The sequence below is a fragment of the Equus quagga genome, chromosome 4 (genome assembly GCF_021613505.1).
Source record: "Equus quagga isolate Etosha38 chromosome 4, UCLA_HA_Equagga_1.0, whole genome shotgun sequence".
Lineage (NCBI taxonomy): Eukaryota > Metazoa > Chordata > Mammalia > Perissodactyla > Equidae > Equus > Equus quagga.
In genome coordinates, this window is record NC_060270.1 from 41,539,271 (window position 1) to 41,561,506 (window position 22,236).

The following is a 22,236-nucleotide window of genomic DNA, read 5'->3' on the forward strand; positions in this document are numbered from 1 at the left end:
AATTAAAAGTAGAACTATAGAGTTTACTAACACACTTGTCCAGGTATTATATTTTAAAAATATGTATTATATATATTTATAGTGTGTATATATATATATATGAAATATATGTTTCATGTGATAATTGAGTTATTCAGTCAATGAGAACCTAAAATTTGTCACTCTCTGTGCTGTAGGCTACTTGTCCTGCTGCCGTTTTTTAGATGACAGCCAAATTGTTACAAGTTCAGGAGATACAACTTGGTAAGTTTACCCCAGAAGAACACTAATTTTGGGGATGAGGGTGGGTGTAGGAACTAACGTAAGAAGAGATACTAGTCATTAATGATTTTTATGTATTTTTGATTATAGTGCTTTATGGGACATCGAAACTGCCCAGCAGACCACCATGTTCACTGGGCATTCTGGAGATGTGATGAGTCTTTCCCTGAGTCCCGACATGAGGACTTTTGTTTCTGGTGCTTGTGACGCCTCTTCCAAGTTATGGGATATTCGAGATGGAATGTGTAGACAGTCTTTCACTGGACACGTGTCGGATATTAATGCTGTCAGTGTAAGTGAATAGCATTTCTAAGGAAAACTTATTGTGCGTGTAAAGTTTTGAACGCCACAGCATGATTTTAACAACAAATTGCCTTCAAGGATTCTTATAAATAATGTGCTCTTATAATGTTGAATCCCCATATAATAAGGGTTGATTTAAAAAAATGGAAAAGTTTTAATCCGTTGGCCAAGGTCTTTATTTGCAGGTGAACTATAAGTTTTATTTCCAACTTTAGAGGGATGGATCACCTTGAGCAGACAGACAGGTCATGCGTGTCCACAACAGTGGTTCAGAGGAGAACAAGGTCCCATGTCTCTGGGGTCACAGGGAACAACCCAAAGAGAAAACAGTCAGGAAGACAAAGGCAACTGTTGAATGTAGAGAGTGTAGCTTTTGAATTCAGCCAAACCTGGTATCGAATCTTAGTTCTGCTGAGAACCGGCTGAGACCAGGCGGCTCCTTAACTTCTGTGAGCCTCAGCTTCCTCGGTTTTAAAATAGGGGTAATACTACCTACAGCAAAGAATGGTGTGGAGACTAAAGGAAACTGCATATTGGATGCTCAGGAAATGATATAAATTATTTATAAGCTATTTCATGTTTTTAAAAAACCCCAAACAGGTAACCACAAATGGATTAAGCCAGATAATAAGTACTCAGTGTACAGGAGGATGAACCAGTCATATGTGTTTATAAATTAGGGTAAAGCTAAAAAGGCATTTTGAATGACAATCAAAATGATGACTATCAAGTGGTCAGAATTGAGGGGAGGGATGTTAAGAGGAGATGGGATACTGCTTGACTTAGGGAATTGTCCTATGTAGAGCAGATGCCTGGCTGTATGGATATGTCTAACATTTCCAAAAGTTCTGTAATTGCTAAACACTATGTGCATAAAACACTCTAATTTTGCAGGAAGATGTTTTGTGGGAGAAAATTGGTTTTTATTTATCATGCACATATTGAAAGCCATTTTTATGTGATTTTGTAGAGGACATTTGTCACCCCCCATACCCTATTTGGCCAAGCTGGTTAGAATATTAGAATTTTAGAGCAGGCAAACCCAGTCCTCTCCATCTCTCATCCTACCAGCTTCGTCAGGTTGACGATATCCTCTTCTAGTCCTAATTTGCTAAGATTTTATCAGGAGTGAATGTCAACGTTTATCAAATGCTTTCTCTTGAACTGTTGAGACGATCATATGGTTTTTCTTTTTCTGTCTGATCAATGGTGAATTTACATTGATTGATTTTCAAATCTTAACCCAGCTCTGCATTTCTGGGACAAAGCTCACTTGGTTATGATGCGTAATCCTTTTTATATATTAGTGGGTTTGATTTGCTGAAATTTTGTTAAGAAGGCTTACATCCATGTTCCTAAAAATTACTGTTCTCTTTTTCATTTTTTGAAATTTTTTTTTTTTTTATTTTGTTATCAGATTGTGCTGGCCTCATAGGAGGAATTGGGAAGCGTTCTCTCCTCCTTAGTTTTCTGGAACAGTTTGTGTAGAATTGATATTGTTTCTTCCATAAATGTTGGGTTGAATTTGCCTGTGAAAGCTCTCTGAACAAGGAGTTTTCTTTGTGAGAAGAGATTTAACTACAAACTTAATGTCTTATTAAATACAGACCTATTTAGATTATCCATTTCTTCTTGCGTGAGCTCTGGGTAAGTTGTGTCTTTCAAGGAATTGATCTATATCATCTGTTTTGTCAAATTTGTTGGCTTAAAGTTGTTCATAATATTCCTTTCTTACTCTTTTGGTTTCTGTAGGATATCTCATTCATAATGTTGGTAATTTGGCTCTTAGTTTTTTCCTGATTAGTCTAGTGTTGTGGGTTGAATGGTATGCCTCCAAACTGAAATCCTAACCCCAGTACGTCAGAATGTGACCTCATTTGAAAACAGGGCTGTTGCAGATGTGGTTCATTGAATCATACTGGATTGGGGGCCCTTAATCCAATGTGATTGGAGTCCTTCGAAAAAGGGGAAATTTAGAGACAGACAAGCATAGAGAGAAAACAATGTGAAGAGACACAGGGAAACAATCTTCATCTACAAGCCAAGGAGAGGGGCCTCACAGACCCTTCCCTCCCAGCCTGCAGACACCACGATCGCAGACTTCTAGCCTCCAGAACTGTGAAACAATACGTTTTTGTTGTTTGAGTCACTCAATTTGTGGTCCTTTATCACGGGAGCCCTAGCAAACTAATAGATTTGGCTAGAGGTTAATCACTTTTATTTATCTTCTCAAAGAACCATCTTTTGGTTCCAATGATTTTCTCTATTTTTTCTGTTTTCTGTTCCATTGATTTTCACTCTGATCTTTATTATTCTCTGCTGCTTGAGTTTCATTTCCTTTCCTATTTCTAGTTTCTTAACGTAGAAGCTGACACCATTGATTTGAAACTTTTTTCTTTTCTAATATTGGAACTAAAAATTATAAATTTCCTCCTAAGCACTGCTTTTAGCTACCTTCCACAAATTTTTGTGTGTTGTGTTTTCATTTTCATTTAGTTCAAAATTCTTTGTAATTTTCCTTTTGGTCTCTTTAACCCATGAGCTATTTAGAAGTATGTTATAGTTTCCAAATATTTGGAGATTTTCTAGATATCTTTATTTTTCTTAAATTTTAAGTTAATTTCATTATGGTCAAAGATTATACTTTGTAGGATTTATATGATTTGAATCCTTCTAAATTTCTTGAGACTTGTTTTATGGTCCAGAATACGGTCTGTCTTGGTCAGTGTTCCATATGCATTTGAGAAGAGTCTGTATTCTGCTGTGGTTGGGTGGAGAGTTGTTATACATTCAGTTAGGACGATTTCGTTGATTGTGTTATTCGGGTCTTCTGTATCCTTACTGATTTTTGTCTGTTCTTTCTATTCATTATTGAGAGAGGGGTGTTGGTGTCTCTAATTGTGTATTTGTTCATTTTTTCTTGCAGTCTATTAGTTTTTGCTTCATGTATTTCAAAGCATAAACCTTTAGAATTGTTATGACCTCTCGATGACTTGGTTCCTTTATCATTATGAAATTTATTTTTTTTTATCCCTGGTAATATTATTTGCTCTGAAATCTCTTTCTGATATTAATAGAACTACCCCAGCTTTCTTTCGATTTGTGTTAGCATGGGCAAATCCTGTTCCTTGCTTTTCTTTTCCCGTTTGTGTCTTTATCTTCAAAGTGACTTTCTTATAGGTGGCAGTGGGGCCTTGCTTTCTTTCAGTCTGATTTCTGCCTTTTACTGTTTACACCAATTGCATTTTATGTGATTATTGTGTTGACAAGATTAGATTTACATCCACCATCTTGCTCTTTTTTATTTTTCCCATCTATTCTTTGCTCTCTTTTCCTGTTTTCTGCCTTCTTTTGAGTTAATTTTTTTTTAAATTATGAATCCCTTTTATTTCATTTCTTGCTTATTAGCAATAACTTTTAGTGGTTGCTGTAGAGTTTGTAATATACATCCTTAGTTTGTGGCAGTCTACTTTCAAGTGATATTACACCACTTTACATATAGATAAGAACCTTTAAGCTGTTTACTTCTATTTCTCCCCTCTCAGCCTTTGTGCCACTTTTGTCATACATTTTACTCTTTTTTTTTTTTTTGCTGAGGAAGATTAGCCCCAAGCTGACATCTATTGCCAATCTTCCTCTTTTTTTGCTTGAGAAAGATTAGCCCTGAGCTAACATCTATGCCAGTCTTCCTCTATTTTATATGTGGGTCACCACCACAGCATGGCTGACAAGTGGTGTAGGTCCTCACCTGGGATCTGAACCCACAAACCCAGGCCACTGAAGTGGAGTGCACTGAACTTAACCACCAGGCCACAGGGCTGGCCTCATGCATTTTACTTTTATACGTTTTAAACCCCACAATACATTGATATTATTTTTGCTTTCAATAGTTGATTATATTTTACAGATATTTAAATAAAAAAAATTTATGTTTACGTAGTTACCATTTTCTGTGTTCCTCATTCTTTTGTGCATAGATTCAGATATCCTTCTGCTTGAAGGGCTTCCTTTAACATTTCTCATAGTACAGGTCTGCTAAAGATAAAGTCCTTCAGCTTTTGTATGTCTAAAAAATTTTTATTTTGCCTCCATATTTGAAAGATGTTTTCACTGGTTGAGTTTTTTTCTTTTTCTTTTGATACCATAAAGATGTTACTCCACTGTCTTCCATTCCTGTTGTTACTGATGAGGAGGAACGTGCTGTCATCCTTATATTTGGTCTCTCCACACAGTGTGACCTTTGTTTTCCTCTGGCTGCTTTTAATATTTTCTCTTTACTACTGTTTTTAAGCAACTTGATTATGATGTATCTTTGTATGGTTTTCTTCATATTTGTGTTTGCATCTGTGGGTTTTAGTTTTCATCATTGGGAAATTTTTCAGTCATTATCGTTCAAATATTTTTTTATCTCCTCTTCTCTCCTTTGGGGACTCCAAGTACACATTAAGCCGCTTGAAGTGTTCCTGTAGCTCACTAATGCTCTGTTCACTGTATTTTTCAGTCTTTTCTCTCTGTATTTCATTTAGATAGATTCTATTGCTATGTCTTCAAGCTCACTACTCTTTTCTACTGCAGTGTCTAATCTGCCATTAAACTCATACAGTATACTTTTTATCTCAGACATTGCTATGTCCTTGTCTATTAATTCTATTGTCTGTGACATTTGCTGGGTTTGTTTCAACTGATTGATTTTCTTCCTGATTATGGGTCATATTTTCTTTTTTGCATGTCTGATTTTCATTAGATTCCAGACATTGCGAATTTTACCTTCTTGGGTGCCGGATAATTTTGTATTCTTATAAATATTACTTGGCTTTGTTCTGGGGCAATTGTTAAGTTACTTAGAAACAGTTTGATCCTTTCAGGTATTGCATTTAAGTTTTGTAAGGTGGGACCACCACTTTGTGCATGCCTAAGTTTGCCCCACTGGTAAAGAAAAACCCTTACGATCTCTCTTCCCAATGAATTATGAGGTTTTCCCTCTTGCTGGTGGGAACAGGCATTATTCTTGGCCCTGTGTAGCATCAAAGTTTGTTTCCTTTAGCCCTTTTGGGTGTTTCTCTCCCTGCTTGAGTAGTTTCCTACCACCCCTGTGCTGATCAGTACTCAGATGAACACTTGAGGGGCCCCTCATCATATCTCCTCAGTTTTCTCTCTGTCAGGCATTGTCCTCGCTGGTGCTCTGGCCTGTAAACTCCAGCTGCCTTGGGCTCCTTGGATTCCCAGCTCTGTCTCCTCAACTGAGGGATGTCAATGGGCTTCCTCTGGGTTCTTCTTCCTGCACCATGACCTGTAAACTTTCTCCAGGTAGTAAGATGGGGCAGTTGTAGGGCTTACCTCATTTGTTTCTTGTCTCTTGGGGACCACTCTCCTTTGTTGACCAATACCCAATGTCTTTAGAACTATGTTTCATATATTTTGTCCATTTTATTTTCAGTTTTTTAGCATGAGGGTAAACGTGATCACTGTTACTCCATTTTGGCTGAAAACAGAAGTATAGCCAAGAAGTAATTTTAAAAAATAAAATTATCTTAGCTCAAGAAAGAAACCTATTTGAAGATTTTAGGGGCTTATCAAGTACTTAAATGTAATTTTAAAAGACCAATACAGACATAGCCTCTTGAATTTAAAATATCAAAAGATAAGGACAAAAATTTCTAGAAATATTCAAGGTGAAAAAGTAGATTACCTAGATACAAAAGATAAAAAAATCGGCTGCCCTCACACTTTTCCATGATAAACAATGCTGGAGGCTTCTGAATAATGTCTGCTGAGTATTAAGGGAGAAATATTGTGATCTGGGAATTTTAAGTATCAGAGGTCATATTTAATGATGTGTGAAAAAAATTAGAGTAAATATAACACAGGATAGGAGATTAAGACCAAGTACAGTCACTTAAAGCAATATATAATAATGCAAATGGTAGCCACTATTAAAAGATAGAGAATAAATTGAACTATATGTTGTTTACAAGAAACACACCTAAAACAAAATGGCCCAGGAAGGCTAAAAGTAAAAATGAAAGAGCATGCAAACCATAAACTAAAGGAAATCTGTAGTAACAGTACTATATTTCTATTAGACAAAGCAAAATTGAAACAAAAGCTATAGGAAGATGAGAAAATTTTTATATTAATAAGAGGTACAATCTATTTAGCAATGCAAGGAGAAATGAACCCAAAACACCATTGTAGAGACTTTAAAACACAACTGTGAGATACTGATATCTTAAGTAGACAAGAAATGAGATACTGAGGATTTGAATAATGTCATTTAATAATGTTGACTGAATAAGACATATTGCACTTTGCACCATACACATGTCCTTAAACATTTGTAAAGACTGATGACATAGTAGGCCACTAGAGAAATAATGAATAAATCTGAGACATAGCTCAGAACATCAAAATAAGAACAATACGCACTTTGAGAGGAAGGAGATGGTAATTAGAAAAGCAGAAATACAGAGTAAAGCTGAAGCCTCTCCTCGAGCCAGCAGGGTCCCCATGATCTCGCCTGGAGTCCGTCCACAATCCTTTAGCTGCAATTCTGAAATCCACAAAGTTCTGAAAATCATTTATTCCCCTAAATTTAGTGCAGACTTATTTTGTGGCAGAACTACTGGGAACAAGAGGCCTATTATAGTCTTTCTTTATCCCACTTAGTATGACTCTTTGTTTCACTGAAGAAATATTATTGTGTTTGATTACAGGGTGCTACCCCAGCCCCAGCGGAGTTTGACTTAATACACAACATATTACCTTTCTAAATTCTGAAAAACAGCTGTCCTAAGGGGCTCATAAAAGCCAACAGGGGACCGTGGACCTGTGATTGCCCTGTTACTCATCCTGCCTCCCTCTCCCCTGTGAGCTTGCCTCCACTCACTCTGTGTGGCCACGCTGGCCTCCTAGCTGTCCCTGGCACATGTCCTCCTCAGGGGCTGTCACCCTGCCGCCCCCTCCCTCTCAAGCCCTCTCCTTCCCAGTAGCCGAGGTCACGAGGTCACGCACAGCTCATTGCTGCCCCTCCTTCACCTCTTCAGTAAATATTGGCTTCTCAGTAAAGCCTTCCCTGGACATCCTGACGTGTCACCCCCACCTCCTTTCCCTGCTTTATCATGATGTAACATACTTATTTATTTATTTGTCATGCTTGTTGTCTGCTTTATAAGAATATAAGCTCCACAGAGACGAGGGTTTTTGCCAGTTTTGTTTACCCTGGTGTATCACTAGCATCTAGAAGAGTGCATGACACACAGTGGGTGCTCAATAAATATTTGTTGAATGAAAAAATATCTAGAAAATTTTATAATAGAAAACTATTAGAAAATAGAAAAATTCAAATACTCTAAGACATGGTTCCCTAACTCTCTGGTAAACTTACCCTGGAAAAAAAAGGATAAAAATCACAGATTTACCAAATTAAGAAGACTAACAGTTATGTTACAGATAAAACATGATTTTAAAAAATCGTAAGAAAATACAATGTATAACTTATGGTAGTTAATTCTAAGTCACAAATTTCCAAAATTAACTCAGTAAGTGAAAGCCTGAATAGCTTGATAATAATTGAAAAAAAATTAATAAAAAAATAGTTTCAAAAAAACTTCCATGCTCACAGTTTCATCGGCAAGTGTTTCAGACTTTGAAGGCACAGAAAACTTCTGTGCTATTGAAACTTCCTGAACACAGAAAAAGACTAAGAGTTTTTCAGTTTATTGTATCAAACAAACCAGCATAATCCTTATACCAAAACACAAGAAAAGGTATCCCTTAGAACTAGATTAAAGTATCTTAGGATAAATTATAGCAAATCAAATTCAACAATGTGTCAAAGTAAAAACACATCATTATCAAGTGAAAATGAGTTCTAGCAGTGCAAGAGTGATTTAATGTTAGATTTATTAATGAAATTTACCACATCACTTTGTCAGTATTTCAGATGCTAAAAAGGTATCTTAAAAGGGAAACACCTATTTCTTTAAAAAAAAAAAAGACAACTTGATAAATCAGTACTAGAAAACTCTTCTCTATCATTAAAAAAAAAACTTAAATGAACAACCAGCATCCCACACAAACACACCATTTTTCTTTGAATATATATTAAATGCATCAGATACATTCTAAATATACATTCCCCCCCAGTTCTGAGGGCCGTCTTAAGCTCCCAGGCAGTGAAAACTAGTTCATCGTACTGGTAAAGTGAGCATATAATATGGTATCATCCCAACCGGGAACCTTATGCATGTGAAAGAGTGTTGTTAATGATTTCATGATGGGGAAAGTCATAAATGGGGACTGTCCTGGACAAAATGGGATGTATGGTCATCCTGTCTCGTGGATGTAGAGTGCTCACATGCCCCACACACTCTGAGCCCAAAGGGGTGATCTTCTGAATTGGGTGTTTTGCACGGGGTGACCTGTACCGTACCCAAGGCTTCTCGGTCCTGTCTGTGGTAGGGAACAGGTTTAATCCACACATGCTGATAGAATGTGTGCAAATGATAGTGCTGGACTTCCTGCCGGGGAACAATGGAGAGTAAATTGCTGGATGATAGAAGGGAAGGAAGTGGTCAAAACCACGAGCCTATAAGTAGGCAGTAAGGGTTTGGTGAAGCCTTTGACTTTACCAAGTGTTGTAAACTTCACTGTAGCCTGGATGACTAATGTTTGATTGGATGCTTGGTAGACAGAAAAAATTATGGCTAGAGGCTCCTTTTGCCTTTTGGGGAATTTGAAAAGAAGGAAGAGCAGTTCTTCCTGTTTGATGGGGAGAAACTGTCTCCACTGGGACCAGGCTTTAACTCTCCTGAAAGCATTAAAGTAAAGTACTTGCATTTCCAAGAACCTGTTAACCTATTCTCACTGCCCTTGTCCACCATCCCCTTGAGAAAGGGACTTCATCACCATGAAACACACTTGGCATTCTCATTATATTAAGTAACAAGACAGTAATACCATCACCACTATTTCAGTTGTTCTGAAACTTCCAGCCCGTATAGTTGGACCCAAAAGTGAAATAAGAGATGCATTAGAAAGTAGAAAAAAAATCATTATTTACATGTTTAGTTATTTAGATATCCCAAAAAAGAGTTCAGTGTATTTTCTGAATTACCGAAAATTATTTTAAAATCAATAACTTTCCTATGCCAATAATATCCTGGTAGAAAATAGAAAGGAAGAAAATCCTACTGAGAGTAGCAACAAAAATTATAAACTAGGCAAGGAATATTTAGGAAGAAACGTGCAGAATCTATCTTTATGAAGACAATCATAAAACTTTATTGGTAAACATTTTTTTTTAATTCCATGTTCTCAAATGGAAAGACTGCATATTGTAAACCAATCATTTATCCCTCAAACTAATTTTTAGTTTTACTACAAATTTTAATCAAAACACCAAGTCGATTTTTCGGGGTTTTTTTGAGATGAGTCAGAGGAATATAGAGGAGACTCAATCAGATGTCTGAAATTCAAGTGGGAAAAAGAGGACAGACAGGTTTGAAGCAGAATAACAAGAGTGTTTTGCCATGCCAGATAATAAAATTGAATAGCAAGTTAGAATGATTAAAAAAAAAAAAGGCGTGAGGGGCTGCGCCATGGCCAAGTGGTTAAGTACGCGTGCTCCGCTTCGATGGCCTGGGGTTTCACCAGTTCAGATCCTGGGCGCGGACCTGGCACTGCTCATCAAGCCATGCTGAGGCGGCGTCCCACATGCCACAACCAGAAGGGTCTACAACTAGAGTATGCACCTGTGTACTGGGGGGCTTTGGGGAGAAGAAGAAGGAAAAAAAAAAAAAGGAAGATTGGCAACAGATGTTAGCTCAGGTTCCAATCTTTAAAAAAAAAAAAGCATGATATAGGTACAACCAAGGACAAAAAACTGAAAACTAACATTTTCGTGTCTATATGAGCTTAGTAAATTACAGATGTTGCAACAAAATCAGTAGGAAAATGATTATTAACAGCTGGGACAATTGCTTAACTATTGAGAAAATTAAGTTAGATCTTTACACGGAATGCTATATATCAAATAAATTCCAGATGGGTAAAAATTAAGGTGTGAAAAATGAAATTAGTAAAAAATAAACTAGAAGAAAATATAACTAAACATCAGTTAATATCTTGGGGAAGGACTTTATTCATAAAAACAATAAAGGAAATCTCAAAGGGAAAGATAAATTTACATAAAAATTAAAAATTGCTTTATTTTTTAAAGAGTAAACAGTATTAGAAGGCAAATGATAAACTATAAAATAATAGTTACAACAAATAAACCAAACAAATTTATATTCTTCATTTTATTTCTACAAGTCAATAAGTACTAACAGCACAGTAAAGGATAAGCAGAGGTCGTGAATCGTTGTTCACAGAGGTAATAGACAGATGGCCAGTAGATATATTGGAAAAAAGTGATTTCTTCTTTGTAAGAAGTCAGTGTTGAGCAGTGCCAGCGTCTGAGAGAAGGGATACACAAACTAATATGATTCATGATTTTCTTTGCACTAGCTTAACTTTATAACCTCGCCTGACTGGAATGATTTGTGTTCTTTTATAAAATTTTTCCTATTTATTTTTCCTAATGGGATTTTCGAACATTTCTTTCAGAGTACACATATATAAAATTCTATAAGTAGCAATATTTAAAGTTTTTTTTTAAAGATGGGCACCTGAGCTAACAACAACTGTTACCAATCTTCTTTTAATTTTTTTTTTTCTCCTTCTCCCCAAAGTCCCCCCAGTACATAGTTGTATATTCTAGCTCTGAGTGCCTCTGGTTGTGGCATGTGGGACGCTGCCTCAGTGTGGCCTGATGAGCAGGGCCATGTCCATGCCGAGGATCTGAATCGGTGAGACCCTGGGCCGCCGAAGCAGAATGCGTAACCGTAACCACTCAGCCACGGGCCGGCCCTTGGTTTAAGTGTTTAAATAAGACATATGGAGGACCAGAGCCAACATTTATTGAATACTTGCTGTGTGCTGAACAATGGGCTCGCTGTGTACTTTGCCTGTTATTTCATTCAATCCTCACCGACACTCTAAAACTGAAACTAAGGCCCAAAGTGTTTAAGAATCTTGAGTGCCCAATATCACTCGCCTGGTAAGAAGCCAAGTTGGAATTTGAATCTGGATTTGTCTTACCCCAGAGTTTGTTATCATTCTGCCTCACCTGATTTTTGTGTACTTCCATGGAATAAATGTTTGTTGCTTTTCTTTCTAGTTTTTCCCAAATGGCTATGCCTTTGCCACCGGCTCTGATGATGCCACTTGCCGGCTCTTCGACCTTCGTGCAGACCAAGAGTTGTTACTGTATTCCCATGACAACATCATCTGTGGAATCACTTCCGTAGCCTTCTCAAAAAGTGGGCGCCTCCTGTTAGCTGGTTATGACGACTTTAATTGTAACGTATGGGACACGCTAAAAGGAGATCGTGCAGGTTAGTAAACATGTCCCCAGTGGGCTTTGATTTTCTCCAGAAACATGCAGAGGTTCCCGTCAGTTGTTCTCGAGGCCGCCTGGCCACCCTGGAGCTGTGGGGAAGGGCACCCTGGCAGTTCTCATTCATGGTCATTGTTGCCCTTTGAGAAGAGTTACAGCCCATCAACCATACTTACAGTTCTGTTTTCTGACGAGTAATGTCTAGTTCTATAATATTTTCTTGTTTGGTAGGTTTCGATATAAAGATGAACAGTGAATATATCTGTTGAGGGTTTCGCTTTTACATCCTTCCTCCCACCACGGCCACATCCTTCCCATTTTTCACTTTTTCCCATGTAGTAAGTTTTTTTTTAGAACATCAGTCAGTGTTTTCATAATTATGACTTTTTAAACAATATTTACTGCTGAGCAATGAGGTATATATACTCTGGCTTCTTTTGCTGTGGAGCTTTTTTGTATATTCTCTAGGGTTAAATTAATTTTTCAGTTTATATGCTTAATTTTGATGTACTTCTAGTTAATCTTCAGTCTTTTTGCCAGTTTTGATGTCTTGGAGTGGATCCATTTCCATCCATTGTGCTGGACATTCAGTGGATCTTTTCAATCTGGAAACTTACACCCTGTAGTACTGGGAAGTTTTTAAGGCACTCGTTTCATGAATAAAATCTTTTGTTTGTCTGAGGTTATTAATGAAAGCCTTTTTTTGAAGTTTTCTTTTTTTAAAGTTTTTTTAAGTTTATTTTTTTTAAGGTATACTTCTTTTGGTGAGGAAGATTGGCCCTGAACTAACATCTGGTGCCAATCTTCCTCGTTTTTTTTTCCCCCTCCTCTAAGCCCCAGTAAATAGTTGTATATCCTAGTTGTATGTTGTTCTAGTTTGTGTATGTGGGATGCCTCCACAGCATGACTTGAGTGGTGCATAGGTCCACACCCAGGATCTGAACCGGCGAACCCCAGGCCACCGAAGTGGAGTGCACGAACCCAACCACTGTGCCACTGGGCCAGCCCCTGAAGTCTTCTTCTTCAAGCATAATCTTTGTGTTTTCCAGGTTGCTTTTTTCCCCTTATCTATTTTTTTAGTCCCCTGTCCTTATTTTTAAAATATTTCTGGGGGCCGGCCCAGTGGCACAGCAGTTAAGTTCACACGTTCTGCTTAGGCCGCCTGGGGTTCCCTGGTTGGGATCCCGGGTGCAGACATGGCACCGCTTGGCAAGCCATGCTGTGGTAGGCGTCCCACATATAAAGTAGAGGAAGATGGGCACGGACGTTAGCTCAGGGCCAGTCTTCCTCAGCAAAAAGAGGAGCATTGGCAGCAGTTAGCTCAGGGCTAATCTTCCTCAAAAAAAAAAAAAATTTCATTAAAAGTCTGGTGATTCTTAGCTTCTTATTCTTACTTAAGAGTGAGGCAGTAAGACTGTTTGAAAGCCCTCTGCACATGGTGAGGCGTGTTGACTGAAGGCCTTGCTGAAGGATGATCTGGTCAGGCTTTCATCTGGGGACCTCTGATATACCTTACAGCATTTTTTCCCCTCAAGCTAGCTGTGTTCTCAGAGATGGATTTTCGACTTTTCTACCTGGAATGTATAAGCTGGCTGCTAGTTTGGGGGCTGATTTCAGGAGGAAAGCTGAGGGGGAAAACAGCAAGTAAACTTTCTGTATTCTCCATTTTCAGCGCATTTCACCAATCTCAACTCTGCCTATTTTCTTCTAGTTAAGAGACCCTCATTTACTCTCTCTAGCAAGTAAGTCTCTCGTCTTCTGCCCTGGTGCAGGACCATCAGTCACCTGCCTCTGCTGAGTGGAGGAGGCCACCTGGGGAGTCTGGCTGTTCCTGACCACTTTTGACTGCAGTCTCTGTTTACCCCATCTTTGCCCCTACCTGGTTCCAGAGATACCTGTATCTCTGTATCCACTAGTCTCTGACCCTTTCGGAGGTTCTGCAGTGTAATTTTGTTTCTTGTTACCACCGTCCAGCTTACAAAATTTCATTGCCATTATCTGCTCTCATGTCTTCACCATTCTTGAGGGTTTATGTCCTTACCCTTTAAGCTCCTTTACAGTTGTTAAAGTTTTTGAGGGAGGAGAGGCAGTACCAACATTCCCAGGAATAATCTTCTACAATCTCTCTTAAGAGACTGCAGTCAAGTTCAGTTTTGCATTTTGCAAGTAGATTTTCGGAGGTATTTTGTCGTCCAAAGCCAATTACTTTTTTAAGGGATTAAAAAGGTACCTGGATGGAATCAATTAGTTCCATAACAAAATAAAAATATGTCTGTTTTCCATATTTTTTAACATAGGGGTGAGTTTTAGTTTTGCTTTGCTTACAACTGTTTGGTTTCAAGTTGGCTCAATTGGATGCTTTCCCCTTAAAACTGAATCCTGACTCATGAATCACTCATTGATTCTCCTTTCCAGTGTAACTTGCAGTATTTAGCCACAAGGTTCCTTTTTTGTTATTTGAACCATACTGGTAAATTTGCCCACTGCCAAACGTTGCCCTACTTGGAGGTACTATGGAGAATATGAAGAGTTAGACAAGATGACTTTTGTTCCTGAGATCAGGGGGAAACTGATACACTTAATTATATAGGGAGATAATGCAAACTCAAACACAGTATATTAAAGAAGAAATTCCTATTGAGAATTTGACATACTCTTTTTTCTGCTTTTAAAGATTTTATTTTTTTCCTTTTTCTCCCCAAAGCCCCCCCGGTACATAGTTGTATATTCTTCGTTGTGGGTGCTTCTAGTTGTGGCATGTGGGACACTGCCTCAGCGTGGTTTGATGAGCAGTGCCATGTCCGCGCCCAGGATTCGAACCAATGAAACACTGGGCTGCCTGCAGCGGAGCGCGCGAACTTAACCACTCGGCCACGGGGCCAGCCCCGAGAATTTGACATATTCTAATTTTTCTTTTAAATCTTTACATTTCTCATTTTCCTCTCAAATGTTTGGGAGTATTCAATCCTGTGTGGTGATCAGAATATCAAATGAGTTTAATATACAAAAGAAACAAAAATCTAGATGAGTTTGATGGTTTCAGAAAGTTATAACCAAAATATTCCAGTGTTTGGTGGTTAACAGAAGAAAGTAAATAAATTATGTTGGTATTTTTTGGAAGTGGTGATATAAGGTGACTTCATTCTTACTGTTTTTTTTTGTTCTTGTGGTAAAAGGCTACTTCATTGAACTTCATTTAAAATTTGTTTTTGTTGAAAATGGCATAGCTCAGTGACAAAGTTTGGAGTATCATGAACTATAGAGATGTAGAATGAAAGTCTACATCTATTTTCCTAGATATAAGAAAGCATAATTGCAAAATCATGTTTCAAAAATGAAAAACACAGTTTGATGCACGTCAGAAATTCATGTAATATGAAGAATTGTCTTTTACATAATGTGTCCAGCTTGTCCCTGGCACTCAGTCGAACCTGTCAGCTACTCTTCTAGATCTTTTTTTTTGGTGAGGAGGATTGTCACTGAGCTAACATCTGTGCCAGTCTTCTTCTGTGTTCTAAGTGGGATGCTGCCACAGCGTGGCTTGGTGAGCGGTGTGCAGGTCCGTGCCCGGGATCTGAACTTGCGAACCCTGGGCCCCCAAAGTGGAGCGCATGAACTTAACTGCTACACCACTGGGCCGGCCCCGCTTCTAGATCTTTTATGCGTACACGTTTAATTCTAAAACTTAGCCACTGCTAACTTTTTACTGAACTTTTGCTTTTCAGGTGTCCTTGCTGGTCATGACAACCGTGTCAGCTGCTTGGGTGTAACTGATGATGGCATGGCTGTGGCCACAGGCTCCTGGGACAGTTTTCTTAGAATCTGGAATTAACAATGCACACGAATTTTCTGTTCTCCGTTGGCATCTGGAGAAATCAGTGCTACAGCCTATAGCTGTGAAAAAAATTCTACCTTATATTTGCAGGTGAAGATTTTTCTATTGAGATTATTATATACAAAAAGCAGCTTTCGGTAAGCTACAAAACAAAAAAAAGGTGGAAAAAACAAGGCAGAGGTGCTTGCTGAGATCAAAAGGACTGGTGTATTAATTTGAGGAGTCGAGCTGATTTAAACGTGATGAATTTTTGCTTGTACTCAGTCTAATTCTTTATTTTTTGTGTGTAGAACAGAATATACACGTTATAGCAGCCTATGTTTGATTGTTTGCATTTTTTAAGAACTACATTTTTAACTTCGTGTACATAAGAAATGTCACATTTTTGAGTTTTTGAACCAAGCACAGTAATGGATGGAAGTGATACCATATGCGTGTGTGCTTATGTCTGAAGAAAGTCTCCTTGAATTCTGACCTTCCTTTTTAATCAAAAAGAGATCCTGGTTGCTTAATGTTTAAGAATGCTGACAGCCCTAGGTACCTCGGGGGAGTCCTTTTGACCATCATTAGTTTCTGGTACATCCTTTGCCATCCTATCAATTTAAATATGCCATTTTTCAGTCCTTTGAGGGGGGAGATAATCTGAAGGCCAGGGAATAAAGATTTCACTCTGAAATTTTAGACATACGTAAGAACTCTTATTACATTAATAATAGGTAGATAGCAGTAATCGCATATAAATCGTTCTCCACATTTAGAAAGCTGATTATGATCAAATGACACTTTGAGTAATCCTCTAAATAGTTGGAATTTCCTATTGATTTCATATTCTAGAACTGAGGTTGTAGAGTGCCCTGGTTATTTCAGAGATTGAGAACATTTGGATTGTCCTTGCATCTAGACAATTTTTCCCAGTGTTCTCCGTCAGTATTGCATCTAGATAGGAAACGTATGACGGCATTGTTTATGAAGCGAGTGTAAAATCTAACCAGTCACTAGACCCGATTAGTTACAGTTGTAACAGGGTGGCTTTATGAATTTATGTTCACATAATATGAAATCGAAATTGATGTCAACTATCTGTGCCTTCAAAATTTAAAAAAGGAAACATTCACGATTTGTGCTTTTCTGTAATATTTCTTCCCTTAGCACAAAATTTTGGTTTCTAAGTGGTTTTGCTTCAAAGAATGCCTAGATCCAAGTGATCCCATTTGAAATCCAAAAGAAAAATTCCAAGAGCCGTTCTTAAAGGAGTCAGAGGAAAGTAGTAAGCAAGTCTTCTGCTTGTCAGAGGGTATAATAATGTGTCTATTACTAAAGGAATTTAAACAAAGATGCTTTCCTCTTGGATTTTCTCCTACAAATAAATCTAAATGATTAATAGAAGGTTGTTAGTCTTGTTTGATGGTGAATAGAGAAATGGATTGTGTTTGTATAGTAAACTGTGTCTGTTACCGTTGAGATAGGTCTCTCTTAACTTTTGATCACCTGTAACCCTAACCTAAATGCTCCCAAATTTTACTTGTAAATGTTCACTTTTATATTGTGGATGTGCTAATAAGTGCATCAACTAACTATAATGAAGTCAGTATCAGTTTTGGTTAAGATCAGTTGATATTAAAAATAGAGAATACAATGGATAAAGGGAGATTAAGGTATAGGACCAAAAAAAGACTGTTGTAGACGGCAGGCATGAATGTATATTTATATACACATTATTCTCATATTTCTGTGGATTTTTGATATTAACGTTTGTGGACTATTTATATCACTTCATAAAGAGCAGCTCTTTGAGATAAGGTGAGAATATTTTAAAGAAACACACTGATTTCCAAAAAAAGGGGGGAGCTGAGGGTTTGCCATGTAGTTCAGCAATTCATTCCAAAATCCTGTTCAAGAAAGCACTTCAGCCATGTGCAAAGTAACCTTCTACCTATCTCTCCTGTACTCTGAAAGTTATTCTAGTAACAAGATACTTTAGAGAGGCACACAGACAAGAATTCTAGTCTTAAACATGTTGATAAAAACAATTTAAATGTTATCAAAGTTTTTGTCAATAGTTTCAAATCAACTCCCATAAATAAAATGTACCAGGCAACTGAAAACTAACCACTTATTGTGGTTAATTATACATGTGACCAAATGGTGACCTCATTACCACATTACATACTAGTTAAACCTATGCTTTCTGGTGATATGGGTTCCAGTTGCTAAATATATTTGTTTACTTGCAGTTTGAGTTCAGCTAATTGTCTAATTTTGCTGTGCATAAGACTTCCTGAAATCACTAAGAGGAGTATATAATTTGTGGAAGCACTGTATACTTTGAATCTTAGTTTTTCAAGACTTAAAAAATATGGCCAGATGTAGTTTTAAGGAATTTTCATCATCAAGAATATTGGAATTATCTGCTGCCTTTTTTTTGCCTTATACGTAATATTTAAACATAACGTGCCTTGGCAGGTTTATTTGTAGACTCTTTAATCGCTTCATAAAGAGTTTTTTTGAGATCTGGCAAGAATATTTTAAAGGCATATTCCTGCCTAAAACAAAGTGATAGTGATTGCCATGTGGTTCAGCAAATCATCCCAAAACCTGCTCAAGAAGGCACTTCTTGCTGTTGGCAGGGGCATCGCCACTTTGCTGGACAGGCCTCATTGTGGGCAGCTATACGATTAGAGATTTACATTACATATCTAAGGTCCCTCCCTAGTTCAGATTTCCATAGTTGTGATTCCATGGCTACATACACCATGCTGAGTTCCATCTTCACAGGGCAAAGCCTCGGGCTTACTATTGCAGCTGCAGGAGAGCCCAGGAGGCAGCTGTCCTTATTTTAGTTTAGACTCAGCTGAACTGATGAATACTGCATGACAGTAAACTAGCCCCTTAAACATAATGGAGGTAGCTGCTTCTGGAATGTGTTGAGCAATTTTAAAGTTAACCTATTAAAAGTGAAAAGGAATCTTGACTTCTCTAGGTGACAAAATGAAATTTTTCCTGTTGTTAAAAAACTAAGCTTTTCAAAGTGAAAAAGTTCAGGGAAATTTATGCTTTGATTACTGGTGAATGTCTCACATTTTAAATTATAACACAGTCGAATACTTGTGGCTTGTTTGTTGACGTGTTTAAACTTATGGAAACTCATTAAACAATCTCCCAAATGAGCCTATCATCATTTTAATAATGAAGATATTCTTTCTGCGATCTTTAGGGTATGAGTCGGGCTTAAATTTTTTTTTTTAAATTTACTATTTCAACTTCTGTTTTCCTTTTTGCCTTTGTGGAAGGCAAAATTTAAAACTATTTCGTAGCTCTTGTTAGAATTTTTTAAACATCCACAAGTTAGACCATCTTTCTTGTGAGAAATGGTAGCACAATGAATACAACTGGTATTTTTAAATTAGATTAAGTAGAATGTGAAGCCCACTTCATACTTACTAGTTTTTCTCCCATTGTTCATTTTAAGTTGCCTTAAATTCAGTGCTATAATTAAAAATATTGGTTACAATAGGTACTCATTAAAATGGTCTATAGTTGAATGTCTAAGCTAGCATTGTTTTAAAAAGTAATTTATTAATCAGATTGATGGTACACCTTGTATTTAGCAAATTTGCTTGCATGTTGATAAAATTTCCTAAAAGCCTTTTTTCTTAAATCCAATTACTGATCCTATGAAAGTTATGATAATGCAGCATCATGAGAAAACTGGTTATGTGTTTCAACTGGTGTTAAATGTGCCCGACAAAATCTTACATCATACAGTATTTATGTTTTAATTAATAGAACTTCATTGATATATTGGTAGATATTTTAAGCCTTTCTGTCTTTTACACAATGGTGCTCTATCCTATTGTTCTCTCTTTTCAAAGAAGCATCTGAACACTTGTATTTGCATATTCTTACCCAAAGGCATCCATATCTAAGTGGTTTTTTAAAGTTGATTAAAATGCTTTTCTTCACCTAGAACAGTTTCTATACACTTGTGGCCACTTGACTCTGCATGTCAGTAGCGTGACTAGGGGAAGGGTGAATGTACCAGATTAAAGCTCTTATAAAAGCTTTAAGCCAAACCAACTATGGACTTGTACCATGATGTAAAAGTATTCTTGGATCTCTCTTGCACAGTGATTCATTCCTCTATTTGTACAGTAGCTCTGTGAAATAATGTTGCTGTGAATTGATATTGTAATCAATAAAGTGCTTTTAACCAGATTTCATGTAGCATGTTTTAAGTCAGTTTTTAGGATTTATTTTGAAATTAAGTTCCAGAACGAAACTCCAAGCCCAATATGTCATGCTCAGCCCTGATTCCTTTATCTAAACATTGGTAATTATTGTCTTCATGAAAAAGTGAATGGGCTGCTGCCAGAAGCAAGGAATACAGTGGAGCGCTACTGACCTATCTTTTGGTACTATAAGTGTTGGCTTACTGTTAAAGGCCACAGATCTTCCTTAAAAAGCAAACTTAAGTCATTCTTTCCCTGGAGCTCCCTTAGGATAATTGTTTCCTTTTGTGTAATTTTTAAATAATTGATTGATTGATAGTATTGATAAAAAGTTTTTACCACTTTCATTTCATCACCACAACCTTGGAGGGGGACGAATGAGGAAACTTTCAGTACTGAGCCAGGTGCACTAAACAAGTTAATGCCATCGAGAGATGAGCCCGTCCACCCAAGAGAGCATATATGCCTACCATAAAAATTATTAAGAATGAAAAATTAAAACTCACTAAATGCCAGTATAAATGCTACAGTTACCAACTATCAGGCAAACAAGTTTTATTTTCACCTTGGAGCTTGCATACTTATAAAAATGTTTTTTAAAAAGTTTAAGGTTATACAAAGTTTATAAATAATTCTGCAAACATTTGAACTACATAGCTGTAAATTACATAATTTCTGCATAATTCATGGGTTTCGCCATGGTGGCATAAATGTTGGGTTTCATTATTTTAGTGTTCCATTCCAACATTTATACATTTTTAAACTTGATCAGGGGAGCTGCATTCCAACTAGCGATGGAAAATTTACTATAAACTTATTACAGCAGAACCACTATTCCAGTAGTTTCCAAACTTTCGCATGCATCAGGATCACATGGAGGGCTTGTTAAAACATACATTGCTGGTCCCCAAACCTAGTATTCGATTTAGTAGGTCTGGGGTGAGACCCAAGAATATGCATTTCTTACAAGTTCACAAGTGATACTGTTGATCCAGGGACCAAACTTTGAAAACCGCTGTACTACACTAATGAGGTGATATACCACCACTTTGCTATTTCAAAAGTTCAAGGACTTTCATCTAAAGATTAAGACCTTGGGGTCAGCCTGGTAGCATAGTGGTTAAGTTCGCACACTCCACTTCGGTGGCCCAGGGTTTGCGGGTTTGGATCCCAGGTGCAGACCTACACAGCGCTCATCTAGCCATATTGTGGCAGCATCCCACATACAAAATAGAGGAAGATGGGCAACATACATTAGCTCAGGGCCAATCTTCCTCAACAAAATAGATAAATAAAATAAAGATTAAGGCCTTGAACTTGTAACTAAATCAGCAGTACCCCATCTCAGACATCAGTTTTTCATGGTGCAGTTGGTAATCCCACTTGGTGGTGGTTTGTACCATCTTTTGGTTATAAAGCAACAACAAAAGCTATAAACTAATAATTATTTGGATTTGAATACTGCATCCTAATATCCTATTTGCATAAAAATGTATTTTTAAAAGGCTTCTATGGCCTAGATGTTATTTTCTCCTTAAAATATCATGAAAAATAGTGTTGCACCTGCTATGAAAAGACTGAATAGCATCCAGGAGCCTTAAAGGCACAGAAAAGGAAGTATTGAGTATTAAAAAGAAGAGAGCCTGAAAGTTCTCCCTCCCAGGGACAAGCAGCATAAACTATACTTGGCCAAATGCACTGTGTCTTCTGGGAGCGTGCATTTCTAACAAGCATCTAGGTGATGCTGATTTGGTGGTCCTCGAGACTGCATTTGTGTAGCAAAGCCCTAGAAAGTCATTTTTTTAGGTTTCCATATAAGTTTCAATTCATTTTTAACACATAAACAGACACAATACTTGAACCCATAAACATTTCATTAAGGTAAAAAATACAGTAATAATTTTTAACCATGCCCGGGCAAATACATACAATTAAAGTAAAAGCCAGCTCAGGGGACAATCCAGCAGTATCCTTGGCAAATATCTTCTGAGGAACAGCGTTTGTACATGACTGTAACCACCCAAAATTCAGACCTCCCATATCTTTGGCTATTTTTATCACTTCAAACTTTATTCCTAAAACTGAGATAGAAAGCTTTCCGTAGTGTAATCATAGTTGACGCTGAAAATGTTTCTTTAGAAACAGATCAGGAAACTAGACCCAGGTAC

General features: G+C 37.3%; 1 protein-coding gene across 2 annotated transcripts in view; it reads left to right on the forward strand.

Annotated features, from left to right (window-relative positions):
* GNB4 (G protein subunit beta 4) overlaps window positions 1-20,054 on the forward strand; it is a 67,270-nt gene extending 47,216 nt beyond the window's left edge. For both annotated transcript variants that reach the window (XM_046658852.1, XM_046658853.1), the window contains 4 exons: window positions 177-243; window positions 352-553; window positions 11,786-12,002; window positions 15,730-20,054. In XM_046658852.1, coding sequence (XP_046514808.1) covers window positions 177-243; window positions 352-553; window positions 11,786-12,002; window positions 15,730-15,836 — 593 coding nt within the window. In that variant the 3' untranslated portion in view covers window positions 15,837-20,054. The remainder of the gene's footprint in view (window positions 1-176; window positions 244-351; window positions 554-11,785; window positions 12,003-15,729) is intronic.
* The last annotated feature ends 2,182 nt before the right edge of the window (window positions 20,055-22,236 follow it).